General features: G+C 38.7%; 1 protein-coding gene across 1 annotated transcript; it reads left to right on the plus strand.

Annotated features, from left to right (window-relative positions):
- Positions 1–6,176: 6,176 nt before the first annotated feature.
- On the plus strand, positions 6,177–6,795 carry WFDC12 (WAP four-disulfide core domain 12). The gene is made up of 3 exons (XM_012657902.1): positions 6,177–6,255; positions 6,371–6,529; positions 6,695–6,795. The coding sequence occupies exons 1-3, from the start codon at positions 6,177–6,179 to the stop codon at positions 6,793–6,795; spliced, it is 339 nt and encodes a 112-aa protein (XP_012513356.1).
- Positions 6,796–12,815: the final 6,020 nt, after the last annotated feature.

Genomic DNA, 12,815 nt, shown 5'->3' on the forward strand with positions numbered 1-12,815 from the left:
AAATAACCAAATCTATGGGATATAACAAAAGCAGTGTTAAGAGGGAAGTTCATAGCCTTACATGCTTACATCAAAAAGACAGAAAGATCACAAATTAACAACCTACTGTCACACCTCAAGGAACTAGAAAAAGAAGAACAAACCAAACCCAAAGCTAGCAGAAAAAATAAATGACAAAGCTCAGAGCAGAACTAAATGAAATAGAAACCAAAAAAAGAAAAAGAAAGAAATACAAAGGATCGACAAAACAAAAAAAATTGGTTCCTTGAAAAAATAAACAGAATAGATATACCTCTAACTATATTAACCAGAAATAGAAGAGAAAGGACTCAAATAAGCTCAATCAAAAATGAAAAAGGAGACATTACAACTGATACCACAGAAATACAAAATATCATCCATGACTACCATGAAAACCTCTGGGCACACAAACTAGAAAATCTAGAGGGAATGAATACATTTTGGAAACACACAACCTCTCAACTTTGAATTTGGAAGAAATAGAAATCCTGAATAGGCCGATAACAAGTAATGAGATTGAAACAGTAATAAAAACTCTCCCAACAACAACAAAAAGCCCAAGACCAAATGGATTCACAGGCAAATTCTACCAGACCTACAAAGAATTGGCACCCGTTCTATTGAAACTGTTCCATAACATTGAGAAGGAGGGAATCCTTCCTAACTTTCTACGAAGCCAGCATCGCCCTGAAACCAAAGCCAGGAAAGGACACAAAAAAACCCAGAGAACTACAGACGAATATCCCTTATGAACACAGAGGCAAAAATCCTCAATAAAATACTAGGAGACCAAATTCAACAGCACATCAAAATAATAATCCACCATGATCAAGTGAGATTCATCCCAGGGATACAAGGATGGTTACATATACGCAAATCAATAAATGGGATTCACCATATAAACAAAATGAAAAACAGGATGTGAGGGAGATCTGGCTGTGACATCTGTCACCCCATTGATCGCCAGGGTTGATTTGGCTGATCTGGCTGGCTAGGTGGGTGTCCCCTTCCTCCCTCACCGCTCCATATGCGTCCCTCCCAAAGCTGCGTGCTCAAAGAGGATGACCTTTCCCGATAGAGGAGGACCATTTTTTGGTCAAGGGTATACGAGTAGCTGTGCTCCCTTGCTAGAACCTCCAAACTCTCAGAATGAAAAAAAAAGACCATACGATCATCTCAACAGATGCAGAAAAAGCATTCAATAAAATCCAGCAACCTTCATGATCAAAACCCTCAATGAACTAGGCATAGAAGGAATATGTCTCAAAATAATAAAAGCCACATATGACAAACCCACAGCCAACTTAATACTGCATAGGAAAAAGTTGAAAACATTCCCCTAAGAACCGGAACAAGGAAAGGAAGCTCACTACTTCTATTCAACATAGTACTGGAAGTCCTAGCCAGAGTAATCAGGCAAAAGAAGGAAAGAAAGGGCATCCAAATCAGGAAGAGGAGGTCAAAGTATCCCTGTTTGCCAAAGATATGGTCTCATATTATAAAACCCTAAAGACTCCACCAAAATACTCCTAAAATTGATAAATAAATTCAGTAAAGTCTCAGGTTACAAAATCAATGTACCCAAATCAATAGCATTTCTTATACATTAATAACAGTCAATCTGAGAGTCAAATCAAGAATTTAGTACCATTTACAATAGCTGCATGAAAATAAAATACCTAGGAATATACTTAACCAAGGAGTTGAAAGACCTCTAGAAGGAGAACTACACATCACTGATGAAAGAAATCATAGGTAACATGAACAAATGGAAAAACATCCCATGCTCATGAATTGGAAAAATCAACATTGTTAAAATGTCCATACTTCCTAAAGTGATTTACCTATTCAATGCAATTCCCATCAAAACTCCAATGTCATTTTTCATGGACCTAGAAAAAAAAATTCCTAAACTTCATATGGAATCAAAAAAGACCCCAAATAGCCAAAACAATACTAAGCAAAAAGAACAAATCTGTAAGCATCACATTACCTGACTTCAAATTATACTACAAGGCTATAGTACCCAAAACAGCAGGTACTGTATAAAGCTAGACACATAAGCCAATGGATCAGAATAGAGAACCCAGAAATAAAACCATATAGCTATGACCAACTGGTTTTTGACAAAGCAGACAAAAATATACTCTAGTGAAAAGATGCCCTATTCAATAAATAGGGAAAACTAGGTAGCCACATGCAGAAGTTCATTGATAGATGAATAGATAAAGAAAATGTAATATATACACACCATGGACTATTATTCAGCCATAAAAAGAAGGAAATCCTGGCCGGACTTGGTGGCTCATGCCTGTAATCCTAGCATTTTGGGAGGCTGAGCGGGGAGGATCGCTTGAGATCAGGAGTTTGAGGCCAGCCTGAGCAAGAGCAAGACTGTGTATCTACAAAAAATAGAAAAATCAGCCCAGCACACACCTGTAGTCCCAGGTACTCGGGAGGCTGAGACAGAAGGATCTCTTGAGCCCAGGAGTTTAAGGTTGCAGCGAGCTATGATGAGGCCACTGCACTCTACCTGGGGCAACAGACTGAGACTTTGTCTCAAAAAAAAAGGAAGAGCTAGAAGAGCTGAAAGTGGTTATCTCTGGGTATCAAGAATCAGGGTAAATGGGAATGATATAGGAGATTCCCCTGGTTTTACACTTTACATTTTATACTATGTATTTATATTATTTTGATACTACTTAAAATTGAATTTCATATTATTAAAAAGTAGAAAATAAATAACTAAAGAGTAGTCATAACTGCTTCCTGGTTTATTTTCCTTTAAGGAAGTATTTGCACCTTTGTCAAGCTCAGTGGAAGGTGCAGGAGGGGCCTGGAGGATCAGGTTTCCTGAGTCTGAGGAATGAAATTTTTCAGTGTCTCACAATTTCTAATAAGGGCATTGATTCAGTTTTTGTTGTTCAGCCAGGCACACTATGTCAGAACAAATATTTTTGTGACTTAACCTGCCACTGACAGAAAGATAATACACACACACACACACACACACACACACACACATACATACACACACACACAGTCTCACCTGTTGATTAATGAGCAGAATGTGTTCATACATGATGAATAAATGAGGAATAAAATTGTGTTAACATACATAGTCTGTCATAAGGTGACTGTGTCCTATGCTGCTGTGTAGTACCAACTGAATGCCAAAAAATGAACATGACATCTCTGGAGTGACATACAAAACACACACACTTCATCTCCTCCCTCTCACCTCAGTTTACCTATAAGCATTGCTGTGCACAAGTGTGTACTGTGCTGTTCTCCTGAGTTGTGTTCTCTCCTTGATAGAATTCCTGGAAACAGGAATTCAAGATAATGATTTTTTAAAGTAATACCTTAAATATTGAGGAGAAGTTTGAAATAACAGCATCTTTTGAAGGAAATGAACACATGTGCTATCACTAGAACAATGAGCCAGACATTGCACAGCATCAGAGATGAGAATGCCGGTGACCTTAATCCATCAGTTATTGCCAGCTTCAAGGAAGAGTGGTAAACAGGTTCAGTGGATTAAAGGTCAAGATTTTAATGTCAAGAGCATCAGGACAGAACTTTGCGGTTACACAGTTTCATTTAGAGTTATACAGCTTCCTTATCAAAGGAGGGAACTGGCAAAGCAACAAAAGCGGATTTCTATTTTAAACTAGTATAGAAGTAAAAGAGGTCAATGACTGCTGGCATAACAATGTTGAGTCCTACAAATGATGATGTCTTTCATTTCACCTTTTGTCCATACCTCAAAAACCCTGTATTTTACCACACCCGCTCCCACCAAGCAAACTCTCCATGTTTTGTCAAAGTGAAGTGCTACATTTACTATGGAATTTCTTTATTCAGAACTAAAGATATTTAAAACCATAGTGTTTTCATTGGGTGTGGGTTTTGTTTGTTTGATGTATTACTTATGAGAATGCACAAGTTTTGAATCTACTACTTCAACCCTATTTTTCCCATAATCCCTACTATTTTTAGTGGATGAAATTCTATAACCTAATGATTTTGGGGGACATATATTCCATGTTTAGGAAAAATATATCTTTGCCTCCATTCCTTGTCTGTTTTTAGCTAGGCCATCTTAGTTCAAGGCTTTCCACTCATTGAAGCACATTAATAAATGATGCCCCAAAAATTGTGAACATAGAAATCTGATTAATATAAATCACAAAATAACATATTGAAGAGAAAAATTCATATATTTACCTTAATTGATACAGAAAAGGAATTTGATAAAATTTAACATCTTTCATGAGAAAAATTCTTAGCTAACTAGAAATAAGAGAACTTTCTTAACCTGATTTAGCAGGACATGGAATAAATTCCACAAGGTCACACAGCACAGGCTAAGGAATAGGCTTTATTGGGGGAAACCAGGGGGTTTAAGGATCAGCATCCCTAGGCATTGGGTACCTCAGTACTCCCATCAGCCCACATTGAGGTGTTCTGAGGCCATGTACAGCTCATAGTCACATGGTCATGCAGGACAACAGAGTTTCTTAACCTCTGTACTATCGACACTTGGAGACAGATAATTCCTTGTTGTGGGGAGCTGTCCTGTGCATTGTTGGATATTTATCAGTGTCCCCAGCCTCTAGACTCTGGATGTCAGAAGCACATCTGCCCTGATTATGACAACCAGAAATGTCTCTAGACATTGTCAAAGTCCTCTGGGAACAAAATAACCACTTTTTGAGAATTACTGCAAAACAGGAGCATTGTGCCCCTACTATTCTACCGTCTTATAATATGAACATGAGAAGCTCCTTGTGGGACTTGCCTTCCAGACGGTCTGGATTCAAGATGTCGGTTGTTCACAGGAGAGGCAATTCTTCAACACCTACAGACTTTGGGCCCATGGGAATTATAAGCTCCTCCTGGCCAGGGGAGGAAACTACTAATAACGTGTCCCATGGAAATGTTAGTTCATGTCCTCGGATTCTCAATAGGAAAAGCATAGGAACTAAGTTCCACGTAGTTTTTGCCCAGGCAACCAGGGGAGCTCCTAGAATCACTTTTGAGTAACTCTGAGTAACTCACACTATACTAATGAGGACATATACCAGAAACTTTCAGAAAACATCATACTCAATAGTAAAAGAATGAAGGTGTTCCCTGAAAGATCAGGAACACTAACTACCACCATGTTTATTCAGCAATGTACTGGAGGTCCAATGCAGTAAGACAAGAGAAAGAAATATTAATAAAAGAAATATGCATTAAAAGGGAAGAAGAGAAAGGCCAATTTTTGCAAATGATACAAATGGTCTAATAGAAACACAAAAGAATCTGCAGATATAGTTCGACAATTTTTCAAGATTAGGTGACACAAAAATCAATATATGAAGTCAACTGCATTGCTATACATTAAAAACATTAGCTAGAAAAATGTAATATAGAAGCAATAAAATATAAAATATCTAGTAATAAAGGCAACTTATGGAATGGGAAAAATATTTGCAAGCTATATATCAGATAAGGGGTTAATTTCCAAAATATATAAAGAACTACAATTTAAGAGCAAAAATATGTATATGATAACTCAATTAAAAATGGACAAAAGGACTTGAATAGACATTTCTTCAACGAAAACATACAAATGGCCAATAGGTATATGAAAAGATGCGCCATGTCTCTAATCACCAGGGAAATGCAAATCAAAACCACAATGAGATATCACCTCATACCTGTTAAGATGGCTATTATTTAAAAACAAAACAAAACAAAAAAAAAACACTGCCAGACTGTGTGAACTTAAGTAATTTATTTTCCTTCCTGTGCCTCTTTTTCTTCTTCTGTAAGACAGTTTGGTCCTGACAGCCCCTGATGGTCAATCGGGTATTCTCCTCATGTGAAGAAAGAGGGCCAGCTTTCAGATGTCTGTATTGCAGCCAGGAGACCTTGGGGAGAGCCCCAAGCTCCTGCCTGGAAAAGTGAACACTTCCTGATACAGCTCCGAGATTGTAGCCCTCCCTTGCCATTGGTCAACCTCCAGCCCCGCCCACTGGTATGGGGAGTGCAGCCCTCCCTTGCCATTGGTCAACCTGAAGCCCCGCCCACTGGCACATGCAGCCTGGACAATACAAAAGCAAGCTCAGCCTCAGCTTCCAGCTAAGCACCTTGCCGGCAACATGAGGTCCAGCACCTTCTTGGTCCTTGCAGTGTTCCTGGTTTTTGCGACCCTGGCGCCCGGGGAAGCAGTCAAAGGGGGTGAATGGATACGGTGGACCTGGGTGGGACTGGGCTAGGGAGAGACGCTGAGGGGCTGTCTGGGACTGTAAGCAGTGCTGGAGCCCTCACCTCAACCTGTGGCTTCCTCCACCAGGTAAAGAGAAGTGGGGAAGTTGCCCAACCGAGAAAGGAAGCTGCATCAAGTCTGGTCCGTCCCAGTGTCATGCCGATAACGACTGTCCTGGGGAAAAGAAGTGCTGCTTCCTGCACTGTAGCTTCAAATGTGTGAGTCCTGAGAGGATCAGAAAGGAAGGTAAGGAGCCCCTGCATACCAGGCCTGGTGCTCTCATTTCCCCTGCCTCTACCCGGCCCATGAAAGCACCGAGGAATTAGTGCTTTTAGCTGGTGTGGGGAGGGGTGGTTAGAGTTGGCAGGGCCCTAAGAGATCAACAAATCTGAACATCTCCATTGCACAAAGGAGGAAATGAGCATGAAGATGTGTCAAGGTCATCCACAGAGCCTGGATGGGAGCCCAGGCCTCCAGGCTCGTCCCCCTCCACAAGTATCCCCAGTTATTAAGTTGTGTCCTTTCCACCTCCAGGAATTGCTCAATTGGCACCTGTCCCTCAGGGTGCTGAAGGTTGGAATGTGGGACAAGAAGCAAGCCCCCAGAAGGAATGGTCCTGAAATCCTTTTCCCCAAAGAGAGGGAAGAGTCTCGAAGAGTCCAGACCCCAGTGGCTAGCTTTTCCTTCTCTGCGCAATGCTCATTCCCCACCTGCATGAATGGACCCCGCCCCACGCCATGAATGAGATCAGTGCCTTTATAAAAGAGACCCCAGAGAGCTGTCTTGCTCTTCTGCCATGTGCAGACACAGCTGGATGACTCTGTCAGAGCCCAGAAATGAGCCCTCACTAGATGCCAAATTTGCTGGCACCTTGATCTTGTACTTCCCAGCCTCCAGAGCTGTGAGAAATAAATGTCTGTTGTGTATAAGCCAGCCAGTCTGTTGTAATTTGTTATAGCAACCCAAATTGACTAAGACAACCTAATTGTTAAAAAAGAAATTCTGCAACATTATCAAAATAAATGAAATATAAAATACCTACAAATAAACATACCTAGAAATGTACGGAAATTTTCTGAAAAAATCTACAAAACTACTAAATGACATTTTAAAAACTATGGATAAACAAGCTAAAATTTTCCACAATAAAAAAGAATTTTAAAAGATATGCTCCTCCCCAGATAGGAAGTCTCCACAAGATGTCCATCTTGGCCAGCATAATTTATACCTGAAATACAATTAAAATCAAAACTCATTGGGTTTTGCAATCCCTAATTAAATAATTGATTCAGACAATAATCATTCATTTATGGGATGCCGTATCCTCACCTATATGTGGAAAAACACAAGTTTACAAAAAACTGTCTTCACAACATGAAAAATGGGTAGGCTAGACCTCCATTTCTCCTGCTGTGATGCAGTGTGAGGCACACAGCATCATTCATGAAAGGTTCTTGCCAAGACAGTTGAGCATGAACCTCACCAAGCCCCTACAGCTAATCTGCATCTATGGGAAATATGAAAGACAAAGAAGATGAAAGAGATCACAGGGAAGTAACATGGGACATTCTAAAGAACAATTCATCTGTTTTGTTCAACAAGTAAGTAGCATGAAGGAGAAGGAGGGAGAAAAGGAGGACAATATGGAGTTGGAGGGATTGATCTAGATTAAAAGACACTTCAGAGACACTACAACAAACGCAATGTGTGCACATTATTTGGATTCTGATTCAAACAACTATACAGTCGTTTTTGAGACAATAAGAAAAACAATGCAAATAGAATAGTGCCCATGAACTGATGAGTGGTGAGTACTACTCAGCCATAAAAAGGGATGAAATAATGTCTTTTGCAGCAACTTGGATGGAACTGGAGGCCATTATCCTAAGTGAAGTATCTCAGGAATAGAAAAACAAACACCACATGTTCTCATTATAAGTGGGAGCTAAACAAGGGACATATATGGTCATAAAGAGCTGTAATGTATACTGAAAACTAAGGAGGGGTAGGGTAGGAGGGGCTGAGGGATAAAAATCTACCTACTGAGTACAATGTACACTATTCTGGTGACGGGAACACTGAAAGAATCCACAATCCATCCATGTAACAAAAAACACTTGTAACCCCTAAATTGTTTGAAACAAGAAAAAGAAAGAAATTACTGTTAATTTTGTTAGATGTGACAATGGTTTTGTGATTATGTGAGAAAATGTTTTTAATTTTCAGAAATGCATACTGAAGTATTCAAGGGTAAAATATAAGATGTGTTGGATTTGCTTTAAAATACTTTATCCAAATAAGGGGTGGGGTTATACATGAAGGAAATGTAAAATGTTCATTGTTGAATCTGGATGATAGGTATACAAGGCTTCATAAACACATTTACTGTTCTCTTGTGTATTTTTTGGAAAACATTTTTATGATAAAAACACTGGATTTATTTTTGTAACTTAACAAATGATCATTAAGTTCATATGAAAGAATGAAATACTTGTAACATGGAAAATTGAAAACATAAACTGATGAAGCACAATAGATACCACCAGTCACTAAAACACATCGTAAAGCTACAACAATTACATCATTGCAAGCGTACCCCAGTTCATTGTACTTCACTTCATTGCGATTCACAGTTACTATGTTTTTTGCAAATTGAAGGTTTGTGACAACCCTGCATCGACCAAGTCTATTGGCACCATTTTTCCAATAGCATGTGCTCCCTTCATACCTCTGTGTCACATTTTGGTAATTCTCACAATATTTCAAACTTTTTCATTATTATTATATCCGTTATGGTGATCTGTGCTCAGATCTTTGATGTTACTATTGTAATTGTTTTTGGAACTAGCCAGCCTTTCCCCCATCTCTCTCCCTCTCCTATGGCCTCCTTATTTCCCAAAAGACAACAATATTGTAGTTAAGTCAATTAATAACCCAATAATGGCTTTTAAGTGTTCAAGTAAAAGGAAGAGTTTTCTCACTTGAAATCAAAAAAGCTAGAAATGATTAAGCTTAGTAAGGAAGGCAGGCACGTGGAAAGCTGAGATAGGCTGAAAGCTGGGCCTCCTGTGCCAAACAGTTAGCCAAGTTGTAAATGCAAAGGAAAAGTTCTTGAAGGAAATTAAAAATGCTACTCCAGTGAGCACACCAATGATATGAGAGCAAAACAGCCTTCCTGCCGATTCAGAGAAAGTTTGAGTGGTCTGGATGGAAGATCCAACCAGCCACGACATTCCTTTAAGTCAAAGCCCAATCCAGAGCAGGGCCCTAACTCTCTTCAATTCTATTAAGGCTGAGAGAGGTGAGGAAGCTTCAGAAGAAAAGTTTGAAGTTAGAAGAGGTTGACTTATGAGGTTTAAGGAAAGAGGCCATCTCCATAACACAAAAGTGCAAGGTGAAGCAGCAAGTGCTGAGGTAGAAGCTGCAGCAAGTTATCCAGAAGATCTAGCTAAGATCATTGATGAAGGTGGCTACACTAACAACAGATTTTCGATGTAGATGAAACAGCCCTATACTGGAAGAAGATGCCATCTAGGGCTTTCATAGCTAGAGAGAAGTCAATGCTTGGCTTCAAGGCCTCAGAGGACAAGCTGACTCTCTTATTAGGGGCTAATGCATCTGGTAACTTTAGGTTGAAGCCATGTTCATTTACCATTCCAAAAATCCTGGGGCCCTTAGGAATTATGCTAAATCTACTCTGCCTGTGCTTTATAAATGGAACAACAAAGCCTGGATGATAACATATCTGTTTACAGCATAGTTTACTGAATATTCTAAGCCCATTGTTGAGACTTACTTCTCATAAAAAGAAAAAGATTCCTTTCAAAATATTACTGCTTATTGACAACGCACCTGGTCACCCAAGAAGTCTAATGGAGAGGTACAAGGAGATTAATGTTGTTTTCATTCCTGCTGACACAACAACTATTCTGTAGCCCATGAATCAAAGAGTAGCTTCAACTTTCAAGACTTATTATTTAAAAAATACATTTTTAAAGGTTATAGCTGCCATAGATAGTGATTGCTCTGATAGATCTGGGCAGTGTAAGTTAAAAACCTTCTGGAAAGAATTCACTGTTCTAGCTGCCATTAAGAATGTTTATGATTCATGGGAGGAAGTCAAAATATCAACATGAACAGGAGTTTAGAAGAAATTGACTCCAATCCTCATGGATGACTTTAAGGGGTTCAAGACTTCAGTGGAGGAAGTCACTGCAGATGTGGTGGAAATAGCAAGAGAACTAGCATTAGAAATGGAGCCTGAATTTGGGACTAAATTTCTGCAATCTCATGATAAAACTTGAATGGATGAGGCGTTGCTTCTTATGGATGAGCAATGAAAATGGTTCCTTGAGGTGGAATCCACTCCTAGTGAAAATGTTATGAACATAGTTGAAATGAGAACAAAGGATTTAGAATATCACATAAACTTAGTTGATAAAGCAGCAGCAGGGCTTGAGAGGATTGACTCCAATTTTGAAAAAGTTCTACTGTGGTGAAATGTTATCAAACCACATTGCACGTGACAGAGAAGTCTTTCATGAAAGGAGAGTGTATGGATGTGCCAAACTTCATTGTTATCTTATTTTAAGGAATTACCACAGCCACCCCAACCTTTAGCAACCACCACCCTGATCAGTTAGCAGCCGCCAACATCAAGGCAAGACCTTCCCCCAGCAAAAAGATTATGACTGCTGGAGGCTTAGATGATCATTAGCATTTTTAAGCAATGAATTATTTTTAATTATGATATATACATTGTTTTCCTAGATATAATGCTATTGCACATGGTAAAAAGAAATTTGAGGATGAAAAATGCTATTGCACACTTAATAGACTACAGTATATTGTAAACATAGCTTGTATGTGCACTGAGAAACCAAAAAATTTGTATGACTCACTTTATTGTGATACTCTGTTTACAGCAAAAACCAAGCCTGCAACATCTCCAAGGCATGCCTGTGCTGGCACAAGAAGAAATAAGCAAAGGAAAAGAACAGAAAACCCAGAAACAGCTCCTGTTACATATAGGACTCGAGCTTTTTTTATGAAGTTCAATTTTTAATCAATGGCAAAAGTTTGAGTTATTCACTAAATGGTAACGGGACAATTGCTTAATAACTTACAAAGTATTTCCTGTCTCCTACCCCATGCTGAGATAAATTTCAGATAGATGAAAGAATTGACATGTCTTTCAAAAATCACAAAGTAGTCACAAGTAAATATAGTGAATATTTATCTAACATCAGAGTCAAGAGCTTTTTTTTCAGCATAAAAATAAAGGAAGAAAATATAAATGCAAAGAATGAATTGACTACTCCAAAATTTAAAACTTTGGCTCAAAGAAAAAACAAGGAAACAAATATTTGCAATACAGGATTCCAATAAGTATTTATCATGCTTGTCTCATTTAGTTTCAGAAGTATCTTATAAAATAAATATTATCTCTATCTCCATTGTATAGAAGAATAAACTGAGGTTTAAAAAAATTAAAGTCGCACAGCTAGAACTTGGTGGCATCAGGATTCAAAACCAGGCTGCCTGATTCCAGTATATATCCACTAACCACTTTATCATACTACCTCTTATGTATGACAAGTTAATAATATCCTTAATATGTCAACAGCTCTTAAAACTCAATGATAAAAATAAAAGGACCCCAATAAAAATGAGCAAAATACAAAAACAGGCAATTCACAAAAGAAGAAATACAATCAGTCAGTATAAACATATGGAGAAATATTCACCATCACCAGCATTCTGAGGAAGGCAAATTAAAATGAGACGCTGCTTTCCATTAGCAAAGATTTTATCTACCAAATTTTTTTTAATATCCTGTATTTGGTGAGTGTATCCATTAAGGATCTTTGATTGTGAGCAATACCCCCTGAACTTTGGACTGTTCTCTTCAGAGTACTGCCTCCTCTGTTCAGGACTCTCTCTAACGGACAGGTGGGCAGGTTAGGGGTGCGGGAAGAGTCCAGTGGGTCTAACCTGGTTCAAGTGAGCTCACCTGTGATAGAAGTACCTGGTTATTGCCAGCCAACCAGAATTACAGGAGTTGAGGAGCAATAGCTCTACCAAAGGCAGGGATACTAGGCAGACAAAAACAACAGACGTCTATTGCAGGGCAGGCAGAAACTTCCACACTCATTGATTTCCTTTCCTAAATCTAATTTGACCAGATACAGCCAAAGCCTGGAAAAATGATCACACTCTCTGACCTAGCATTTCTACGTTGACAAATTTACTCTAAGAAAACAGTCAGAGAGGTGACCCAAAAATGTGCATACAAACATTATCACAGCTTTATTTATGAAAGTGAAATGTAGGAAACGATATTTCGTAATAGTGGACTGACCATATGTGTTTTAGCATATCGAGCTTACAAAACACCATGCAGCCATCAGAAAACATGATGTTCAGAGATGTTCAGAGAACATTTCACAACACAGGAAAATGTCTACAAAATAATCTTAATTGGAAAAGCACTTTGTCCATGAACATGTGTAATTTGTAATAAGGGGAAAAA

Source organism: Propithecus coquereli, unplaced genomic scaffold, assembly GCF_000956105.1.
Source record: "Propithecus coquereli isolate 6110/MARCELLA unplaced genomic scaffold, Pcoq_1.0 Scaffold566, whole genome shotgun sequence".
Taxonomy (NCBI): domain Eukaryota; kingdom Metazoa; phylum Chordata; class Mammalia; order Primates; family Indriidae; genus Propithecus; species Propithecus coquereli.

Excerpts from the sequence above, each read along its gene's own strand:
- WFDC12 (XM_012657902.1), top strand. The coding sequence starts at position 6,177 with ATGAGGTCCAGCACCTTCTTGGTCCTTGCAGTGTTCCTGGTTTTTGCG. Across the intron at positions 6,256-6,370 it reads CGGGGAAGCAGTCAAAGGGG|GTAAAGAGAAGTGGGGAAGT; the intron begins GTGAATGGATAC and ends TTCCTCCACCAG. Across the intron at positions 6,530-6,694 it reads TGAGAGGATCAGAAAGGAAG|GAGGAAATGAGCATGAAGAT; the intron begins GTAAGGAGCCCC and ends CATTGCACAAAG.